Source organism: Marmota flaviventris, chromosome 15, assembly GCF_047511675.1.
Source record: "Marmota flaviventris isolate mMarFla1 chromosome 15, mMarFla1.hap1, whole genome shotgun sequence".
Classification (NCBI taxonomy): domain Eukaryota; kingdom Metazoa; phylum Chordata; class Mammalia; order Rodentia; family Sciuridae; genus Marmota; species Marmota flaviventris.
In genome coordinates, this window is record NC_092512.1 from 40075522 (window position 1) to 40094129 (window position 18608).

The 18608-nt window shown below is 50.4% G+C and overlaps 1 protein-coding gene across 1 annotated transcript; it reads left to right on the plus strand.

Annotated features, from left to right (window-relative positions):
* Window positions 1-1846: 1846 nt before the first annotated feature.
* Window positions 1847-18109, plus strand: Gdf6 (growth differentiation factor 6). Its single transcript, XM_027946437.2, has 2 exons — window positions 1847-2267; window positions 17148-18109. Exons 1-2 carry the CDS (start codon window positions 1847-1849, stop codon window positions 18107-18109), a joined length of 1383 nt encoding a protein of 460 aa, XP_027802238.2.
* The last annotated feature ends 499 nt before the right edge of the window (window positions 18110-18608 follow it).

The following is an 18608-nucleotide window of genomic DNA, read 5'->3' on the forward strand; positions in this document are numbered from 1 at the left end:
CCATCCAGGATGGAAGACATGGCCCAAACTTTAAGGAAATTAACAGTGTAGAACCAGAAGAGAAGCAAAGCTCTCTCCCCCTGCAGGCTGTCAGGCAAAAAGTTCTAGTAAGGAACAAAGAGGAGATGAAATGGCAAAAAATAGAAAGGGAAAGAAAGTGAGAGGGAGGAGAGTAGAGAGAGGAAATATCTCAAAAAATAAATAAATAAATAAAACAGTGTGAGGGAGAAGGATACTACCTGAGATGAAATGAAACCACAAGAACAACAAGAAGAAAAAAAGCAAGAAATGAAATGGTGATATTGGAGGAGTAGGTATGATTGCTGGAGGGAGAAGACACTGAGCTGAGGGGCCAAGTCCCGGGTTCTGTCCTTGGCTGCATACCTCCTGGCTGAGTGATCCTGGAAAAGTCACTTAACCTCTTTCAGTCTGATTTTTCTCATTCTGGAAAGTGAAAATAGTCACACCAATCTCAGAGTATTGGTACGATTAAAGGGGAACATATTGTGATCTGTGCTTGAGTACCCAATAATCGTGCAAGGCACAGAGCACTGTGGGAGCTAGGAGCAGCACTCTGCCGCCAGCCTTCCTGCGTTCAGGCCCAGGAAGGAGCGAGGCAGTGGGCGGGGAAGACAGGCACGGGGAATCTGGGGACAGATAAAGGAAACTCGTGATGGGGCGAGGCTGGGCTGAAGAGAAACAGATTGGGGTAGAGCTGCAAAGGGAGGGGTCCGCTGGAAGGGGAGTGGGGAAGCCGGGAAGACAGAGGGTGGGAAGCAGAGAGAGAGATGGGAGGGCAGTGCGAGAAGAAAAGCAGGCTGGGGAAAGAAAGATTGGAATGCAGAAGGAACTTGGGGAAGGAGGAAGTCTTGAAGACCAGAAGGACCGAAGAGAAGGAAAATGGGGTTGCACTTGAGGTGGGGGGCAGGCCGCAGGAGGCAACAGGAGCCCGCGAGCCGGCGACGGAGAAACGCAGCGGCTAAAGCCAGCGTCAGAAGAAGTTGGGGACTGCGACAGGAGAGGCTGGGGCCTGCAGGGGAGCGCAGCAGCTTTTAGCATCGATCCAAACTCTAAAGACTCGTGGCCTTTGCCTGACCTCGAGGGTTGGGAATAGACGCCTGTCTTTGTGGAGAGCGGTACCCCACGGAGAGAATGGGACTGTCCGGTGCTGGGCCCTGCGTCGGGCCCACCGCGAGGCTTCTCAGGCTCTGGGCTGGTCCCTGAGGGCAGCCAAGGACCCGCCTGGCGGTTGGGGCCGGGGAGAGAAGGTACCACCGCCCGGAGCTAGCGCGGCAGCCAGCGGCAGGGGCGCCAAATCCCAGCTGTCTCTCGGGGGCGCCGCCGCCTCCGTCGCCTTCCTGGTTCCGGGCCGCTCAATGCAGCGAGTGGCGAGGACCTAGAGCCCGCGAGCCGCTGCGGAGCGACCGCTCCTCAGAGAGTGCTAGAGGTACACTGTGGTTGAGGGCAGGCCCTCGCTCCCCAACCGCGGGACGGCGGCCCGTCCTCCCCAAGCCATTGCTTAGGACCGGCTCTGCGACCTCCTGCCGGCCATCCCGCACGCGTCCCACGGGGGCGCTGCGTCTTCCTGCTACACCGGCACACCGCGGCCCCTCTCCCCCACACCTCCTGCCCGCACCACCCGGCCTCTCCTCCCACCCTCCCCTCCCCTCCCGGCGAGGGGCGGGAGGGGGCGTGGCAGGCCCGGGTTTGTGTGCCTGGGACCCGGCTCTTCGCACTCGGAATCTGCCCGAGGAGCCGGGCCCCAGCCGCTGTCCAGCCACTCCGTGCCCTTCGCGCCCAGCGCCTTCGCCGCCGCCTCTTGGGGAAACACGGCCACTTTCTCGCCATGGATACTCCCAGGGTCCTGCTCTGGGCCGTTTTCCTCATCAGTTTCCTGTGGGATTTGCCCGGTTTCCAGCAAGCTTCCATCTCCTCCTCGTCCTCCGCTGAGTTGGACTCCACCAAGGGCATAAGGAGCCGCAAGGAAGGGAAGATGCCGCGGGTGCCGCGAGAGAATGCCGCGGGTCGGACGCCCCAGGAGCTCCAGGAGCCCCAGTCGCGGCCGCAGGACGAGCCCCAGCGGCAATCGTCTCAGCAGACCCCGGCGCAGGAGCAGCCCGGCCGAGGTCCGCGCGTGGTGCCCCATGAGTACATGCTGTCAATCTACAGAACTTATTCCATTGCAGAGAAGCTGGGCATCAATGCCAGCTTTTTCCAGTCTTCCAAGTCGGCTAATACGATCACTAGCTTTGTAGACAGAGGACTAGGTAAGTGGCAAAGAAGACGCCCAAGTCCTCTCCGGCTGGAGCTCCGCAGCCAGAGTGCGGCTCCAGCTCTGGCAGGAAGCTGCATTTGTGAATTCCCTTCTCGCTCAGGACACCTCCCCCTTTCTTTTCTTTTCTAAATTGTTTTTCTAAAGCCTGAGTAAGTTTCTGAATGCGGCTGCAGATTTTGCTCCAGTCTACAATATTCCCTTCCGTCCTTCTTTCTTTCTTTCCTTCCTTCCCCGTCTTTTGCAGAAAGCATCGTGGTGGCCGCTCATCTGTTGGCTAGTGGAGGACGCATAAAGGAAGGGAAGTGGTAGGCAGACAACCAGGGATGGAGAAGGGTCAGGGCGAGGAATGATGGACTCTGTACCTCTAGGTCTAGGGTTGTGTAGGACGCGCAGCCCTAGGCCTGGACTACTGGGACGGACCAGGCGGGCCCTAGGGAACGAGTGAGCAATGGAAAGCTCAAAGCTCTAGTCGCTCCGGGGAAAAGCCGGCCCCAGCTAGTCCAACCGTCGAGGGAGCCAGTCAGCTAGCTGTGTCCGGCTGTGCTGTGGTGCAGACGCTGCGCGGGTTTTCCGTGTGTCCCAGTGTGGGAATCATCAGCTGGTGTTCAGCCAGTCGCGTGCCCAGAGGCTTCTACCATTTTTCTCCCTCCAGCGTCAAGCACCCAGAGGCTCCGAGCCTCTGGTTTCTGCAAAGGTAGTAGTAGCAGCAAGTGGAAGGGCGGGCTGGGGGGAGGGTCCACTAAGTTTAGGAGTTGTTGCTATTTAATGCACGTGGGTACACTTCTAAGCTCCTCTCTCTGAGCATCTAGGGCCCCCGCTCCACTTCGCCTCTGCCAAATCGGGTGCACAAGTGGGAGCCTGAGAAAATTCTTGCAACCCACTTCTTGCCACCATCGCAGGTCCTCAGCGTGTTAGTGCTTTCGAGGAAACCTCGTGGCCCACCCCCCATCACAAACTGGGGGAAATTCCACCGCTCCTAACAAGGAGAGACAATAATGCTTAGAGAGAGAAGAAAGGAAGGGGAAAGAGAAGGGCAAGGAGAAGCAAGAAATGAGAAGAGATTTAGGCAGCTATAGCTATCCATTCCCCAGACTTAACTTCGCTAAGGGTTCCGCTTCCAGGTGGGTGAAAGTGGGACTGCCCAGGAACCCAGAGAGCCCTGAGGTTCCTGCAGAATAGCCTGCTCAACTACCTCAGCTATGGCTGCTTGAGTGCTCACGCGTTCTTAAAGCTTTTCAAAGCGAGCTAACGGCTCTCAGTCTCGGCTCTACAGCATCTCGAGCCCTTAACTTCTACCTTGCAGTCGCGTTCCTTGCGCGCGGAGGTCCTGCCCACGCCGCGTGCGCCGCTGTAGCCCAAGGTCAGCGGGATTATGAGCTGCTGAAAGGTCCTGACGGCAAATTAACGCCATGTATTTTATGACGATTTTAGGTTTACAAAAGTCACTTTTGCAAAGGCACGTGGCTTCTTCTTAGTGCTGCAACTAGGTCCCCGGCCCGGGTACTACTCTCACTGCTAGTCTGCATCCTCCTGCCACCCTACCTCCAAGTCCTCTAACTTTCCGCTTTTTTCTACCTTGCCAAAGGAGAGACTAAGAAAGCTAAAAGAAAACTAAAGAGGCCTTCCCTAAGGGAAGAAATCCTGGAGGCCTAGGCTGGCCGGCAGTTGGGCGCTCTTTTTCTTTTCCCGGGAAGTGGCAAGAATCTTTGCTCCTCCTCCCCAAGCACGCACCCCTGACTGGCTGGCTGTGTCCTGTGAGTTTGGCACTAGACCAAGGGACCCTGCTTATGGAGACCTTCTGAATTCAGGCAAGGGGGAAGAGGTGTCCCTTGTAGATACGGACTCTCTTCACCGTATCTTGCCCTGCAGCCTCGCGATCCCAGACCCTGGGGCACCGCTCTGTGAACCACCGGGCGCGGGAAGCAGAGGAAAGGATTGGTTTCGCGCCTGGGTTGGGGGGGCTTCTGTTCCCGAGCCAAGGTCTCTAGGCCAGTCGGACAGAACCCCAGATGTCCGTCCAGCTTCAACCCCAGAATCAAGGGCTGGGGCTGCGAGAGGTCTGCACTGGTTGGGAGATGCAGCCTGATTCCTGAAACTGCAACTTCAAAGGCTGAGTCCCCTCCACTCCCCAGTTCCCAGAAAACGTGAAGAACCACAGCTAGTTGTCTAGGAAGGCGGTGCAGATTGTCGCTTGCCTCGCAAGGGCAAAGGAGTGCGGAGCTGCGGGCGGGAGGGGAGCGCAGAGGAGGGGGTACATTGCTAGCTGCAGCCCTAGCTTGATAAAGGAAAAGCCTCACTTTCCCTCTCACTGATTTTGATTTGATGTGTCACCGGCGGTGACCTCGGGCTGGACCTTCCGGGGCTTGCTTAGCATCGGGCCCCTGATTGGAGTGTTTCAACTCAGCGATCTAATTGAGGGTTCATGTCATAACATATCAAACGGTGTCTAGTCTCCCGTGATGGAAGGGACCCGCTAGCCGCGCGCATCCCCGGCTCCTGGCGAGGACTTCCGCCGGTCTCACGCGGGGGTTCTTAAACGCTCCAAACCCTGCAACAACCCCTCCCCCAACCTAAGGATGGCAGGGCAAGGAGGAAAGAGCAGGGGCCAGCCTAGTACTGGGTCAGTTGTGTTGCCTCAGGGATGTTTAAATCGCTGAAGAGTGTGGCAGGCTTGGCTCTGAGGAGCAAGGGTCCCCCAAGGGGAGGAGCAAAGGAAAGGGAAGGAGCCCCAAAGCCGGTTCAAGAGGCATGAGTGACTCACAGTATTTGTCAAAAGCCTTCCTAACCTGGGAACCTAAGTTATACCTGAAGCCTGAGGTTGAGAATGGAAGAGATTAACTCTGTCCTCAATGAGTGAAAAGTGCTCTAGCTCAACTGAGATGTCACCTGTACTATTCCACCTGCTGCTACCTCTCCCAACTTCCATGAGGAGACCTTATTGCAAGATTAAAAAAAAAAAAAGTTCTTCCTTTTGGTTTGCTCTTTAAACATCTAAGGGTAATAATAACGATAAAGATTTATTGAACTGTTGCTGTGGGGCAAGTCCTCTGCTAAAATCTATTGTATGAATTATTACATTTAATTCTCACCTGTAACTTCCCTGTTTTACAGGTGAATTAAAGCAGAGATGTTAAATAAGTTGATCAAGGTCACTCAGCTAGCTAGTGAGAGGAGAAAATTCGTATAAGGTACTAAACTCTGAATACAAAACAGGGCACTATATGAGTAGGTAAGGGGAAAGAGGATTTTAAGAATGGTGGCAAGAAGAAGTTTTAAAAAATGAGATTTTTGTGGCCTAATATTCCACTCTAGTCTTTAAAAAACTAGTTAGGAGTTCTCATGCAACGTTAAATTTAAAGGTCTGAATTTGTGTTGTACCTGGCTTCTTCTTATATTTATTTTAACAGAGGCACAAAACTCATTAGATCCCTGATCTTTTAAAAATGCCTTTATTGTGCCTTAAAAGTGAGTTTGGATTCATAAAGATGAGAAAGCATGTGCCTGTATGTGTATCAGTGCAGGCAAAGGATCAGAATGGATCAATTGGATATAGCAAAATTACAGTTAGCTCATGAAATCACTCATTAAAAACGACATTAGTACTGGAGCCCCAGGCTCCCAATGCTGGGGCCTGGGAAAAACAGACAATTAGAACTTCCATGAAAGAATTCAACTGGGCTGAGGGATGGAGGAGAGAGAGAGAGAGAGAGAGAGAGAGAGAGAGAGAGAGAGAGAGAGAGAGAGAGACTTAGAATTGCAAGCTTATATAAGCACCATATAAGAAAAAAAAAAAAAAACTCTCAAGGATGAAGGAAACAAAATGAGTATAAAAAGTATTGCTGAGTTAGATTTCCAGATGGCTTTGAAATGAGAATATTCTTTAATTTAAATTTTTGTTGTTGTTTTTACAACAATGGTCTTAAAAAGGAGCCAGTGAGGAATAGATAAAAACCAAAACGAAGTCGGAACATCCTTGAGGAAATTGACACCTAGAAATGACTCTCCGGAGATTCTGCTGCTAATTGCATGTTGACTTTTCCAGTTACCCCGTGGATCGTGATTATCAGGGGGTAGGGCAGGACAATGCTGAGGATAGGCCTTCTGCCCCGAGGACATTCAAAGACACATAGTTCCCTCCACGACTGAAGTTCGTCTAGTACATCATGTTTATGCAAAACAGCGGGTTTCTGGGTGGACCTGGGCCGCAGAATGGTGTAATCAACGCCGAAGCGCTTTTGTCGGGACCCTGTTGTCGTTGGCAAACGGAAAATGAAATATAAGCAAGGAAGTATTTTAATGGGGACGGAGGGAATTCGCAACTGTTAATTATTTGGTGACCTTGTATTCGATTTGTTTGAGTCCCTTATAAAAACACTAATTCAGACCAGACGGCCAACTGAGGAAGCCGGCAGAAGGTTCCAATCTAGGCTTTATTTCCCCGGAAAGAGGGAACAACCTTGGGAAAGTCTTGCTAAGTGTTCAAGTGTGTGCTTGTGAGAGCGCGGATCACCAGTGCGGAGTCTGTGAGGAAGTCCAGGTTCAAGATGCTCCTCCCGCCGGTGAACCACAGGGTTCTGGGAAAAGCCTAGGGGGAGAGGGGAGGAAGCCTTAAACTAGAAGTTTGTTCTATTCTTCTAGATAGAATGGTTCTACCTTAAAGGCCACAAACCAACTCCTTGCCCATGGCCTTATTTGTATCAGTTATAGTCATCCCCATCCATAAGGCCATAAGAGACTCCTTACAAGGAAAATCAAGAAGCTAAAAACACCTAGTGTCTTCTGCAGGGAGAAGGCAGGTTGCACCGGCATTCTTGGTGAGCCTCTTTGGCAGCCAGAGAGGCTAATCTGAGGAGGACATTGTGTGTTTTCCTCAACTGTGGAGGCTGTCAGGCCTCTGGGAGTTTGTGCAGTGGAGTTGCTGGTGGGGGAGGGGATCAACATTTCTGTACATTGAGAGAAAATAATTAAAATCCACCCAAGCCACAGCCTACTGCAGGCCTTGTGACAACTACTCCCCCTCGCCCCCCACCCAACAGATTCGGGACCTGAAAACTCTCCTATCACAGAGGACGCATGCCGCCTGGATCCTCTGGGAATGCGGGGTGCTGCACTGATGGAGGCCCAAGTATATAAAAAACTCCTGTTTTTCCTAGCAGGAGTCCTGGGGATACCAGCATACCTCACCAATGGTGGTGCATCTTCCTGGGGGAGGTGGTGGGGAGGGAACGGAATAGAGAGGTTGGGGGCAGGGAGTATGTTAGAAATAGGGTTGAAGCCGAACTTTTGCTTCCTGCCAGGACTGCTGAATGCTTCGAACTACCCAGGGCAAATCAACAATAACTCCTGGTGGCTTTCAGCTAAAGTGAAAGGCATTAATTAGTTCGATAATCCTTCGAGTATTGAGTAATCTGGATCCAACAATGCTTTCTTTAGATGAGAGGACAGAATTGAACCGAACCCTTGGGGTGTGGGAAGCGGGGATGTGTATCCATCTCACCCACTGCGTGGCATTCCCCCACTCTCTCCCCACGTCCTGTTTATTTTTAAGCTTAAAGTCTGTTAAATAGTATCTCCTGTTCATTGGAATTAAGCAGGTCCTTGTGGGTCGAACGGTGCCAAGGTTGCCGTCCTCCATCTTCTAGGACTGTCTATTGGCACGCACTGCTGGAGGCCGACGGATAGGTACGTTTGGAGTGAAGAGCTGCAGGATCTTGGAGCAGACCCGCCGCTTACGGGCCGCGACCATTTCTGGAGGAGCGCGCGCTGCTCAGCCAGTGGCCCGCGAGCCTGGGGGCGGGGCCTGGTTTAAGGACCAGATAGTGGGCGTGCAAGTGACGAGAGGGGCTGGCCTCTGGCACAAGTTGGTGCTGAGTTTGAGCAGAAGAGCAGAGGGTTGTCTTCGGGGTGGGATGGGATCATCCCTAAATAGCCTAGGAGACTAGGGAAATCGGTGCGCCTGCGTTGCAAACCTGGCTTCCAGGCAAACAGCCCCTTCCCGACTTCCGCGACGACCGCCGCTTGGAGGCTCCTTGGGGAGAGAAATTGAAAAAAATTCGAGGCTACCGCCTACAGTTAACAACAAGAATCTCATTTTGCCACTTTGTTTCGTTGTTTCGGAAGTCAGACCAAGATCCACCTCTCACGCGGGCTTGCCACGATTCCTTACTTCTGAGTCTGGACCCAGTTCAGCACCTTAAAGAACACATCACTGCAGTTTCTCCTGAGCAGTACCACAAAGCGCTGAAAGCCCATCAGTCTGCCCACGACTGCATGCCAGTGTGAACCCCTCCCTCTACCTGCAACCTCAGTGCTGGTTGGGGAGGGCATCTTTTACTTTTCATCTGAAGCCTGCAAGCCAAGCGACCTGGTCGTGTTCCAGCGCCAAAGGCGGCTATTGGACTGAGAAAACCTCCCGCCCCCAGAGCCCTTCTTAGAGTGCCCGTGATGCTCCCCTTGGCTACTTGTGGACCCTTCAAGGAAGTTCACCCTAGCAAATCACCTTGGTCGGGCCCAGCACCTTATCCAGGGGCGGCGACCTGCGGAAACTCCTGGGCAGAGTAGAGGCGGCTTGCATGAGGCAGCAAGGTGTGAGGGAAGGTTGGGGGACGAGCTTCTGATTGATTTTTATTTGCTGTGTTATCAAACGAATATTTGAACCGCAATAGTCCGGAGCCCAGGGTTTGACCGCGATGAGACGACAGATGCCTGGGGCATTGTCTTCGATCTTGGCTCTTCTTTTCTAGTTCTTCTGCCACCGCCCACCAAGAAAGAGAGAGCCCAGAAAATTTTCACTGGCAAAGTTCATACAAACTACTTTGTAAATGAATATGTCTTACCCTCTAGCGACAAAAGGTGGCTTCTGCTGGATGTATTCTGTGCTCAGGGAAAAGGTCTGTCCCCGGCCCTTGTCGTCCGCCAAAAATCAGTGCCAGTGGGGTTGGAGTTGCCTCCGTGGAAATCTTGCTAGGGCTCCGCAGCGAACGCGTGCAGTTGTGTTTACTTTTGTTTGGGAGCCAAGGTGCCCTTTCCCTTCTTTCCACCCAAGCTTCACATGTTTGCCTCATGATGATCCGTAGCTTGATGGAATTTCTCCATGGGACTCAGACTACCAGAACCGCTTAGCCCACGGGGTCTACAAAGCTCAGGCTCATGGTGTGTAGGGTGCAGATCTACCAGGCCAGGGCGAGAGGACGGGAAAAGCAGAAATTCAATGGAAGAGGACACACCTTGAGCCTTTCTGGTCTTTGGAAAGAGAGCAGAAGCTGAGGAACGGAATGCAGGCCAAGTATTTGGGGAAGGCACTGAGAAAGCCAGAGACCTGGAGAAAAGCTGGGCCAGTGAGAGGGTGGCGGTGAAGGGGTACAGACCCACCAAGACAATCTCCCTAGCTGACCGGCAGCAGGTTCCAGTCTCACCACAGGGTGCTACAGCCATAGGGTCATTCATTTCCACACGTGCTGCCCCAACATGTCAGTGGCCTTTGTCAGGTGAGGATGAGGAACATCCTTTCCCTACCCAGGAAAGACTGTAGACCAGGCACCAGAAAAGTTGCCAAGAGAAGAGAGAGGAAGTCCAGGGCCACCCGGGGGGGGGGGGGGGGGGCTGCCCCTGCCCCTGCTCCTGCCCCTGCCCCTGCCCCTGCCCTCTAGTCTTATGAGTTAGTACACGGGCCAGCTTTGTTTCCCACACCCCAGGAGAAAATTGCAGAAAGACCCAATCCTTGATGAGATAGGGTAGAGGTCCTTGGTCACCTGGCATTGTGGAAGGGACAGCAGTGTCAGAAATGTCATGACAGGATGGAGAAGAATCAGTATAATAGGAACAAGGCTGCAGTCCAGCTGAGCCTTGACCTTCACTGGACCTCCTCTGATCAGGAAGAACAGGAACAGGACACACCTGATGCTTTCTTTGTCCATGATGCCCAGCAGTGCCTTACATCCATTCACTTCTGGATATCTTGTGGAGAGAACTGAATCTCATCTCCTAAAGGAGACCAAGAAAAGGACAGCTCCACCTCTTCCTACCATGATGTTGGGTAGTTATACTAATTTTGGCTGCATTTCTGGGGGTGTTCCATGAACTGTGACCCCTGGGTGCCTTGACTCGGACCTTTGCAATGATCCTGCAAGGGAGCAGTGGTTCTCCCACTTTACAGAGGAGACATATGAGTCTGGGATAGATTATGTAACCTAGTCTAACCAATGTCACCAAGTCACTAGGTCACAGATCAGGATTGAAATTTTTGTCACATAGTCAATTCCTATGCTCATTTCACATTGTCAGTAGTAACTAACACGTGTATAACTTCTCCAGAAATTATTCACACTTATCTCCTTTGCCCTGCCCCGTGGCCCTGTGAGCTGTAATTATAATCATCGTTTTGTAGATGAGAAAATTCTTTCCTTGTAAGTTCTTTTTCAAAAGTCTTATTGTGAAATTTCTTCAGTTCTGCTGATTAGGAAATGAGTGATTCTGCAGACTAGGGGAGAAGCCCTTCCTCCTTCCAGGCATGGGAAGTATGTAAGAGCTAAGACACTGAGGCACAGACATCAAGGGCTGGGACACGGAGAGCAGAGGCAGATACTGGAGCTAAGCTGCTGGTTCACCTACTATCTTGGGCTAGTTTACTCTTTAGATTCCTATGTTTTTGTTTATAGTAATACTTTTTTTCAGAGGCAAGTTTTTGAAAAATATTTTTTTTTACTTTAATTGACACAACAATTGTACAATTTTATGGTGTATGGCATGAAATTTCAGTTGGTATATTCTGTGTGTCATGGCCAGATTATAGGTGATTTTGAGGATTAAAAGAATTTAGATCATGCCCAGCACATAGTGCTGTTATGGGTATTTGCTATTACAATTAGTAGGCTAGTAAGTTAAGCAAGAGTACTGGGGTCAAGCAAGAACACTCTGGAAAGGGTGAACTGTATGGATGGCTCCCAAATTCTCCAATTTGGTGAGGATGCTTAGGAAATGGCCATTATTTCACAAGGCTGAGATCTTAATAGGGCCTGACTCAGGACTATGTCCATCCTCAGGGGATACCTAGGAAATAGTGGTATCCCAGGTGTACAGTAAATAGTTGAAGCACCGAGTGCTCTGAGAGGTCTTGACTTTCCAGGGGTAGGGACTGGTGGTTCATTTTCACTCATCTCATACGTTGGCTTGTTTTCCAACCTGATAATATCTCAGGGCAGTGCTGAAGCTGAGATACCTAGGGGAGAAATGACTCCAAACATGGCCGTGAATTCTGAGCTTGAAAGTCTTCCTTCTGCTAAAGAAAAGGGAGGAGGCTAGGGAAACCGAGCCCACCCATGTTGATTACATCTAGGATGAACACACGTTCATCCTGTTTCCCCTTTCTTCTGCTCTACTGCCCAATCAGGACCCATGTTAAAAGATGTGACCTCAGGACTGGGGTTCCAGGTTTGAAATTGGGAACTTCAGCACTTCCCCTAACTGTCCCTTACTAGTTGGGAGACAATGGGTGAGTTGAGATACCTCTAAGAGCTTCAGTTTCCTCATCTAGAAATGAGTATAACAGTAAGATTGATCTCTAGAGGCTGGGGTTGTATCTCAGTGGTAGAGTGCTTGCCTAGTATGTGTAAGGCACTGGGTTTGATTGTTAGCATTGCATATAAATAAATACGATCATATATATATATATATGTATGTATGTATGTGTGTATATATATACACATACATACATACATATATATGTATGTATGTTATATATATATATATATATATATATATATATATATATATATCTCAAAAACAAGAATTATCTCTAATGCTTGCAAGAAGGACTCAGTAAAAAATGCCCTAAAAGCTCCCAGCATGTGTCTATCATGATGCTCAGTGATGCTGCTGGCTCTAACATGAGGGAGTGGGAAAGGCTTAGCAGCAAAGACTTCTGAGGTTTCCTTTGATGAGTGATTATTCTCAACCCCCCATCCCGGTTTAGGTGTGTCGGGTGGGAAAGCCCAGAGTCTTCTGGGCTTTCTCAGGCTGAGCTGTTGCCTAGTCACAGGATCTGTGCCTCAGGGTATGTGGGTCGGAGGTGTGACTGTGTGGCTGATTAGGTCTGCTGGGTCGTCCTGCCATCTGGTCAGTAGCTGCGTACATACCCCAGTGATGTCTTGGGGGAAATGCAGTGCCTGCCCTTGTGTCCCCAAGTCTCCAACCAAAGGAAGTTTCAGGTTTTTGGAAACCCACTGCTGACTGGCTCAGGGAGCAGTCTTCTACAGGAGGCACCTGGGCGGGGCCACCTCAGTGGTGCTGTGCAGTCTCCCTCTGGCTGCCCTGGGGCTGGGTTTCTGGGAGTCTGGTCAGTGGCACCATAGACATCTTCCTTTCTGCTCAGATGTTTGCTTCTCTGGCTTCCTCCAGCCACATGCTGTGACCATGGACAGGTGCTCTAACCCTTCTAAGCCAATTTCTTCAGTTAACATGGGCAAATTGGTATCTACCTTGTAAGTAATTAGTTCCTTTTTTGTTCCCTCACATGTTTTCTTCTTTAATCTTTTATAACCCCCACCCCCTTTTTTTTGGTACTAGGGATTGAACTCAGGGGAGATTTACCAATGAACTACATCCCCACCCTTTTATTTATTTTTATTTGGGACAGGGTCTCTGTAAGTTGTTTAGGGCCTGGCTAAATTGCTGAGGCTGGCCTTGAACTTGCTATGATCATCCTGTCTCAGCCTCCCAGAGTTACTGGGATTGCAACCTGTGCCACCACGCCCTGCCAAATTTTGTATTTTTAACTTACATTCATTTTGCCTATTGGAAACATTGTACCTTTGAACAAACTCTCTCTCCTATTTTGTTTATTTAATTATTATTTTTTTAAATTAACTGCACACCAGAACTGTATCTATGAGGAGCTCTTAGTCTTTTGCTAACTTTGCTTTCCATGTTATGAAGGATTTTATTCAAATATGCCAGTGATTTGTTTCTTCCTTCTTTTCTTTCTCTCTTCCTCCTGTCTCTACTCACCTCCCAGGGAGAAAGGATAAATAAATCCAGCAACTATAACTTGAAAGGTCACTATGTCTAATACTCAGCAAACACTGAGTTAACTGGGTGTATGAGCTTTGTTGTAACAATTCAAATTAAAAGCAAAATACAAAACTCCCAGGGTGTATTACTGATCATTTTCAATTTAAAGGCCTAAAGCTTAGGATTCATTTCCAGGATGTAAGTGCCACAGAGTTTGAAATGAAAGTGCAGTCTAGTTAAGGGATGGAGTCATTTTATGACATTACTCCTCATTTACATAGGACTTAGTGGGAGAGGTAGTTTTTGCAAGGCAGTGGGAAGGGCCAGGTTCCTGCACACAGGTGACCCATGGTACCTGGGCCAGCCTTTGTGAAGCCGGGTCTGCAGGTAAAGTGTCTACAGGTTACAGAGCATGGTGATACATACATTCCCCAGGGCAAGGCCTCCTCTGGACTATTTCTGTGATGCATGGCTCCAGAGCAGGTTCAGGCAGGTGGGGAATGTGGTCTGTAGGGGATCTGTGTAGAGCAGCCACCTTCATGGACCCTCTGTTTAGAATTCTAGAGACCTAGTGAGAGATGATGTGGTTGAAAGGATTTTAAAAATATGAAGGTAGCTGTGGGGTCCAGGAAAGAGCTGAGAGAGATACCAGCTTAAGACCCTGCTTTTGGCTCAGTGCTTTAGAGGGCCTTGTTTTTTCCCTTCCTTCAATAATACCCCTCCCTATGTGGTGTCCCATAGAGCAGGGAATCCAAGAAGCCCAGGAGACATACCCTCCTACACTAGGGGCTCTCAAAGTGTGATTCCCTGGACTTGCAGAATCAGCACCACCTTGGGGCTCATTAGAAATGCACCTCAAACCTCTGGGGCCTGAGATAATTAGCGTTTCTAATGTTTCTCTGTGATTGTGTGGTAGATGTAGGGACCATTGCAGGATTAGCAGCTTTGAAAGCCAATATTCTAGACCAACCTCTAGATACTTGGGCCACAAAATGCTTGCAAAAATATCCCTGAGACCACTTCCAATACCTGGAGGGCTTCTTTAGCAGGTCTATTCTCCCAAGAGAGAACCATACTACTGTTGTGCATGTGTGTCTGTTGGGCTGGGATGCAGAGATCTATGGGCTAAGGGTCCACATGCATGTAGGTGAGACCCCTGGAAGTGTGGGATGCTCCTGGAGTGGGAAGAGAAGGGAGAAGGATGGAAGTGGAAGGCTCCATTTGCATTCTTCTCAGTGTCCTTGAAAGGGTAAATGTGGGCTGGTCTTGCTAGAAAGATTATTAGAAATCCCAAGGTTGTAGAATCAGTAAGTGCCTTTTGCTAGAGATGTTTGCCTCAGTTTTGATTCCACCATGCACTAACCATTTATCAGCCCACACTTTTAAAAAAATGATAACAAAAGCAGGCTGATCTGTCCATGTTGCACGGGAGAGAAATAAATACATCATTCTTCTTTATCCCTGACTAATGCTCTCCAGTTAGTGACAGACTATCTCAAGAGTTATGTAAACAGAGATGGAAATGACTTCCTAAGGGAGGTCAGGTTTTGTTCCTATCAAGTATTGCAAATATCGTTTGGATTGTGTTCTCCTTCCCTAAAACCCTGGCCACTATTGGCTGCTTCTAGATTCCAATACTTGGACTACAGTGATGAGGCACTGGGGCTTAGGGACTAAAAATTCCAACTCTGGAACTAAATAGACTGAAAAATGGATCTCAGCATCACCATATCCTGACTTTGGATAATTAATTTCTCAAAGACTTGGTTTGCCCATCTGTAGTGTGAGAACAATACAAATACCTTATACAATATAATACCTTATAAAACTGAGGTTAATAAAGTAACAATTAGAATCATGCCAGTCCTCACAACATTTAACTTGTACAGCAAATGCCTGAGGGTTGTCCCTGTCATCACAGCCCTCACTGGTGGGTTTAGGGGGGAGGTATGGAAGTGAAGTCTATGGCAATAGGTCCAGAAATCTGGGCAATGGCTAAGCATAGTCAGTCACAGTTTTCTCTTAAGAAGAAAGTATGCTGAATTCCCCCTGATGTTAATGTGACCCTGGCTGGTTTGAAGGTCTTGGCTTCCATAAATCAACTGCCTCTAGCAGTTTTTCCCTTTTCACCTCTCTTACCCTTCCCGCAGCTCTGTCTCAGGTCAGGGCATGTGTGTTAGAGAGGGGCATCGGGTCCTGCAGTCAGCCCAGAGTGCTGACTGGGTGTGGCTGAGGCTCCAGAGTCCATGGCCCTGGGCTACATCTGGACAGGCACTGAGGGTCGGATCAGGACCCAGTGACACTTTTACTATTGAAATCGACCCAAACTTTACTAGCTTCTGGGGAAAGCTAGGGGCTTTGGGGATTTTTGTATTTGCTGGGTTGTAAATATTTTATGGGAAGGCAGCCCAGGAAAATCTGGTTAGCTTTCCGCTTTGCACATTGAAGTGGGTTGGCTTCATGCACAAATGTGTCAAAAAGGAGTCCAATTTTGTCTTGGTTCAGAAGAATTTGCCTTGGATTTTTAAAGCCTGCTGCCCTCTATATGTCCCAAATTTCTTTTTCTCACTTGTAACAACAACAATAACAACAACAACAAATTGTCTTCAGGTCTAGCTGCAAACCAAGGAAATTTCATATTGGGTGTAAGGAAAGGAAGGGGGGGGATATCACTCTGTGTGTATGTGTGTGTGTGTGTGTGTGTGTGTGTGTAATTGTACATAGTTAAGGTTTTTTTCTTCCATGTATATCTATTTCTCATTGACTGCAGGTACTTCTCAATGAATGTCTGGTGTGCATGTTTGTTTATTCCCTCCCACCCCAACCATATTTTTTGAAAGCCTCACTACTTTTATTTGTTGGTAAGGAAGGAAGGAAGAAATGAAAGAAAGAGATGAAAGGAAATCACATAGCAGCTCTTCCTTCTGTCTGCAATGTTTTGGGCCTAAATGCCTCAGCAAAACTGCCCGATGGCAGCAATGTGACCCTGAATTTGGGGGGGGGGGGGCGTCTGCAGTTAGGACTGCATCTTTAAATCACCTTGGAAATTAAAAAGAAAAGAAAAGAAAAGCTGTCAACAAACATTCAAGAACCACACTCCCAGGACCTATCCTTAGATAAGGGGTTCAATTAGCTGGAGCAAGGTGGAGCACTGGTACTTTTAAAATTCTCCAGAAGATTCTAATTGAGCAACCAGTTTGAGAACCTTTCCCTGTAAAGTTTCACACTACTGACCAGCGTGTACTCTAGGTCATCCAGGGGTCCAGGTGACCTGTGGAGCAAGATGCAAGTGAGGGTTGCAACTCCTTTGGCCTGGCCTAATGAGGAGGGGTATTGGGAAAGACAGACCAGTAAAGAAATAAATATAAACTGGGTAATTGTACATAATACTAAACGTAAGGTAATAAACCAAGCCCTGGGATAGTGACCAAAAGAAACTACTTTAGATTAAGGTGGTCTGGGATGGCTTCTAGGAGGAGGTGATATTTGAGATGTGAGACAAGGAGAACAGCGGTGGAAGAGGAGGGCTGGGGGGAAGCACAGCCCAGACTTGCGACCACAAAGAGCATATTAGTGGTTACGCAGCCTCTTGGGGAAAAAATCCGGGAGGCCGCTGCCTCAGCCAGATTGCCAGCAGCCACCGACTTCTGCCCTGGGAGCCCAAAGCTGACCAGGAGGAGGGGGCTAGTCCTGGTGTGTCCCTTTCCCACGCCGTGCACGGTTGGGGCGGGAAACCGGGGAGCGGCCCGGGTCGGTTTAGCTGGACTGCCCTCTCCCCGCCCTCTTCCTCCTGGGGACGGCCAGGGAGCACCCGGCTGATCTCCCCCTTAAGTGAAACTGACTGTAATTATTTTTTATCTCGCAGACGATCTCTCGCACACTCCTCTCCGGAGACAGAAGTATTTGTTTGATGTGTCCACGCTCTCAGACAAAGAAGAGCTGGTGGGCGCAGAGCTGCGGCTCTATCGCCAGGCGCCCGCAGAGCCCTGGGGGCCTCCCTCAGGGCCACTCCACGTGCAGCTCTTCCCTTGCCTGTCGCCCCTGCTGTTGGACTCGAGGACCCTAGACCCGCAGGGGGCGCCCCCGGCCGGCTGGGAGGTCTTCGACGTGTGGCAGGGCCTGCGCCACCAGCCTTGGAAGCAGCTGTGCTTGGAGCTGCGGGCCGCGTGGGGCGAGCCAGACTTAGGAGAGGTGGAGGCGCGCCCGCGGGGACCCCAGCAACCGCCGCCCCCGGACCTGCGGAGTCTGGGCTTCGGCCGGAGGGTGCGGTCCCCACAGGAGCGCGCCCTGCTCGTGGTGTTCTCCAGATCCCAGCGCAAGAACCTGTTCACTGAGATGCGCGAACAGCTGGGCTCCGCTGAGGCTGCGGGCCCCGGCGCGGGCGCCGAGGGCTCGTGGCCACCGCCGTCGGGCGCCCCGGACGCCGGGCCTTGGCTGCCCTCGCCTGGTCGTCGGCGGCGGCGCACGGCCTTCGCCAGCCGTCACGGCAAACGGCATGGCAAGAAGTCGAGGCTACGCTGCAGTAAGAAGCCCTTGCACGTGAACTTCAAGGAGCTGGGCTGGGACGACTGGATTATCGCGCCCCTAGAGTATGAGGCTTATCATTGCGAGGGCGTGTGCGACTTCCCGCTGCGCTCGCACCTGGAGCCCACCAACCACGCCATCATCCAGACTCTGATGAACTCCATGGATCCCGGCTCCACCCCACCCAGCTGCTGCGTGCCCACCAAATTGACTCCCATCAGCATTCTGTACATCGACGCGGGCAATAATGTGGTCTACAAGCAGTATGAGGACATGGTAGTGGAGTCGTGCGGCTGCAGGTAGCGGTGCCTTTCCTGCCGCCTTGGCCCGGGACGCAGGGGAGGACTGACTGCAGAGAGCAGGAGGAGGAAGCTGGCCTTGGAGGTGGCTGCTGGGTGGGGTGGGGGACAGCCTGGACGCGAGAGCGAGAGCGGGGTGCAAGAGAGGAGGGAGGGAGCACAGCCTTCCCAGAAACTTCCACCTGCCAGCCCAGAGGGAGATATGGATTTTCACACCTTGTCTGGCCACCCTGGAAAAACAAGCCAAGGAGTTTATTCGTGTTATTGTTGTTGTTTCTCTTTATTATTGTGTCTCCCAGGTTTTGATAGGAGGTAGGGGGAGGGGAGATGCATACTCATTTCTCAATTGCTCCATGGATTGAAAAGAATAATAGTTTAAAAAGGGAAACTGGAAGGAAGAATCACCCACCTTTGAACATATCTTGGTTTGGTTGTTTCTACTTTTGTAAAGAAGGTGGGGTCTTTCCAGCCACGTCACAGCCCATGCCTTGTGACCTCCCAAA

Bases quoted from the DNA above. Each gene is read 5' to 3' on its own strand.
- Gdf6 (XM_027946437.2), top strand. From the start codon at position 1,847: ATGGATACTCCCAGGGTCCTGCTCTGGGCCGTTTTCCTCATCAGTTTC. The intron at 2,268-17,147 runs GTAAGTGGCAAA...TTTATCTCGCAG, and splicing joins CTTTGTAGACAGAGGACTAG to ACGATCTCTCGCACACTCCT.